The sequence below is a fragment of the Muscardinus avellanarius genome (assembly GCF_963383645.1).
Source record: "Muscardinus avellanarius genome assembly, chromosome: X".
NCBI lineage: Eukaryota > Metazoa > Chordata > Mammalia > Rodentia > Gliridae > Muscardinus > Muscardinus avellanarius.
The window spans coordinates 99,662,962-99,665,931 of NC_137792.1; the positions used below are offsets into that span (position 1 = coordinate 99,662,962).

The following is a 2,970-nucleotide window of genomic DNA, read 5'->3' on the forward strand; positions in this document are numbered from 1 at the left end:
TATGCCTCAGAGATACATTTTTTTCCAAAAATAAATAGGCATGGCAGGAAAAATAATTCAGCTATCTTAAGAGAAAACTCACTATTGTATAAAAATTAGGCAAAAAATATATAATTGGTGTTTCTTTTAGACTTCTTTTCTTATTATCTTGCTTAATATCTAACACCAGTGCAATTTTAATATTAAAATGATTGTGCATGCTGTATTTAATTATACAGCAGAGAAATAAAAGGTCATAAAATAGTAGTTTACAAATCATGTAGAAATTATGTATTGTGAAAATGTATGAGAAAGTAAAACCACTAAAATATTTTTAGAGGATTGATTTGAAGAAGCAAAATAAAAGAAACATGTAGCGATACCTGCAGATGCTGGAAATGTTTAACAAAAAACAAACACATTGTCCCAATCTTTCATTTTCAGAAAATATTTATATAGCAAATTTGTTAGGGATAATTTAGTGAATATTTAGGAAACCTCCCTGTTATGATTTGGACTCTTAGAATCATTAATGAGCTTCAGTGGATAAAGGCTTCCGTCTCTTTTCAAATAGGATCTTTGAATCAAATAATTCTCTTTCCCTATAGCCTAGAGATGGCCCTTTGAGATACTTTGCTTCAGCTGCTTCATAATCTAATCCATCAACGGCAGAAATTGAACAAATAATTGCTTCTGGCAGAAGAACTTCTAGGATAAATTTAATTTTGTCACCTTTTATCAGATTCAGCATTCTTTCATCTATTTGTTTGTAGATATCCTGTAAATATTTCACCACCTCATCTATCTGATCTTCATCCTCAAAATATGTTTCAATGCAGGGTGTGAACCTATTTGCATTCAAAAATGATTTCAGCCATTTTGATCCTTTTGTGCCTTTTAAAATGGCCAGAAGATGGTTCTCTGTTCCCTTTGCATTCACAATGAAGTCCACTAGGTTCTTGTTGGCCCGGTCACGAGCAGACTTCATCCGGTCAGGGAGAATTTTCTGGAAGGACATTTTCTTGGTCTGGGAGGTCACAACCATTTGCTCTGAAGCATCTTCATTTTGCAGCTTTGGGAATATATTCCGGAATGTATCCTGTTTGATTACTTTCCTCATTGGATAGCTAATGTCAGCAGCATAATACTCAAGGAAAGAGCCTGTAAAAGACCCACAACCTATTCTAACCCTGTAGTCACAAATCACTGAGATGCACCAATCAATACTTTCGCTAAACTCCTCCCTGGCTTTATCTATTAGTGCTTGTTTCTCTTTACAGTCAAATTTTTTTAATCTTCTGAAATGGACTCTAACGCCTTTCTTTTCAGGATTCATGTTTGCCTCAACAAAAAACACACTTGCTTTCTTTTCTTTTCGCCGAATGCTTTTTACCACTGCTGGCCAAAATGGATATTTTTGATATTTAAACCAGACTATCATTCCTGTTTCAAAGGAACGTGGCTCATAATGAAAAATTAAGCGTGGAAGTTCTTCATCTTCCTCATTGTCATCTAAGTTGGAAGCACTTACTGGATTTGGATTCAATGACTGCTCAGAAGTCTGAGCTTCTTCCTCATGTCCCTCATATTCTAGTCTCTGAAGACTTCTTTCATTATTCACAAGAAGTGAATAATCCAGGACAGGACTGGAGGCACTAACTGAAACCTGGCATTCCCCTGCACAACTCACAGAAGGTGTCGCATCTCGCACATCTGAGTCCACAGAAGCTTGATTCTGGCTGGCATCTGTGCATGGATTTTGATTTGAGGGACCCTCTCCAGGGTCCTCAATAGTCTCTGACAAGGTAGGAAATTCCATGGAAACAGCTTGGGTGTCTGGACAGATGTTCTGTGTTTCTTCTTTCAAAGCTTTGGGTTCAATGAGGATATCTGATGACAAAGATGGAACAAACTTTTCATCTTTAATATATGTGTCTTCCTCCTCTTTGAGTGTGGGACTTATATACATAAATGCTGAGGTGTCAATCTTTTTCTTCTCTTTTTCTTCATCATCTTCTGAAAGTGACAGGAAAGTTGGGCAGTAGCTGGAGTTCTGTGGTGATTTTGTTTCCATTTCACTTGGAATAGTGTCATCAGTTGTGTGTATCTGTGATTTATCTTCAGATATGGAATCATCACTGTCTAAAGTTATTATCAGGGATGGTGAGTCTTCACTTTCCATAAGACACTTTGGTAAGTCACCTTCACTCTTCCGATACCTTTTATGAGGGGGTGAATCAGAAAGATTTTGTGGTATATTTTCAGACACTATAGTAATCTCTTCTTCATCTGAAATGTTTACTTGACTCAAATTTTCTCTTTCATTCAGGATATCCAATGCTACTTTTAGTGACTTTCCATAGGCTGTTTCCTCTCTAGCTAGTGCGCTAACCTCTGACTCCACTGCTAGAGAAGAGGCAATGGCTTCTAGTTGAGATTTATTTAGAATCTTTGTTTCTGTGCTATCCACTTCAATTTCTTCATTTAGTGAGAGTATTTGAACTTTTAGGGAAAGTTTCTTTTTTCTCTTACTGTCTAATGATGTTTCGGATATGGACAGAACCTTTGCTGGCCACAACTGGTCTTTCCAATTGCATAGGACATACTCAGCATCCATGATGATTTAGATTTCTATGCCAAGAGGTTATGAGAGGTTGAAGTGGCTGGATGTATTTGCCACTACAAATACAGGACCTACCCAAAACAACACTCTTACCAAAGTCTATTTTGTTTTAAGACCACAAAGGATGTATGGCTTATGTGGCCTGTTTTCCTCCACTACAGTTTCTCCAGGATGTTTGAACACGTCGTTTGAATAGGAGTAGAAGATACTGAAATAGGGAAAAGGAAAATTGTTAGCAAATAAGATTATTTTGCCAAAGTAAAATATGAGCAATTGTAAACAGAGAAGAGATAAACCAGAAAGAATAATGCTCAATGAGGGATCAGACGGAAAAATGCAGCACAATGAATTGCAAGATAAGAAATGGA

The 2,970-nt window shown here is 36.7% G+C and overlaps 1 protein-coding gene across 1 annotated transcript; it reads right to left on the reverse strand.

Annotated features, from left to right (window-relative positions):
• Positions 1-508: 508 nt before the first annotated feature.
• Positions 509-2,596, reverse strand: PWWP3B (PWWP domain containing 3B; the record flags this gene model as incomplete). The annotated part of the gene is made up of 1 exon (XM_080718784.1): positions 509-2,596. One exon carries the CDS (start codon positions 2,594-2,596, stop codon positions 509-511), a length of 2,088 nt encoding a protein of 695 aa, XP_080574910.1.
• Positions 2,597-2,970: the final 374 nt, after the last annotated feature.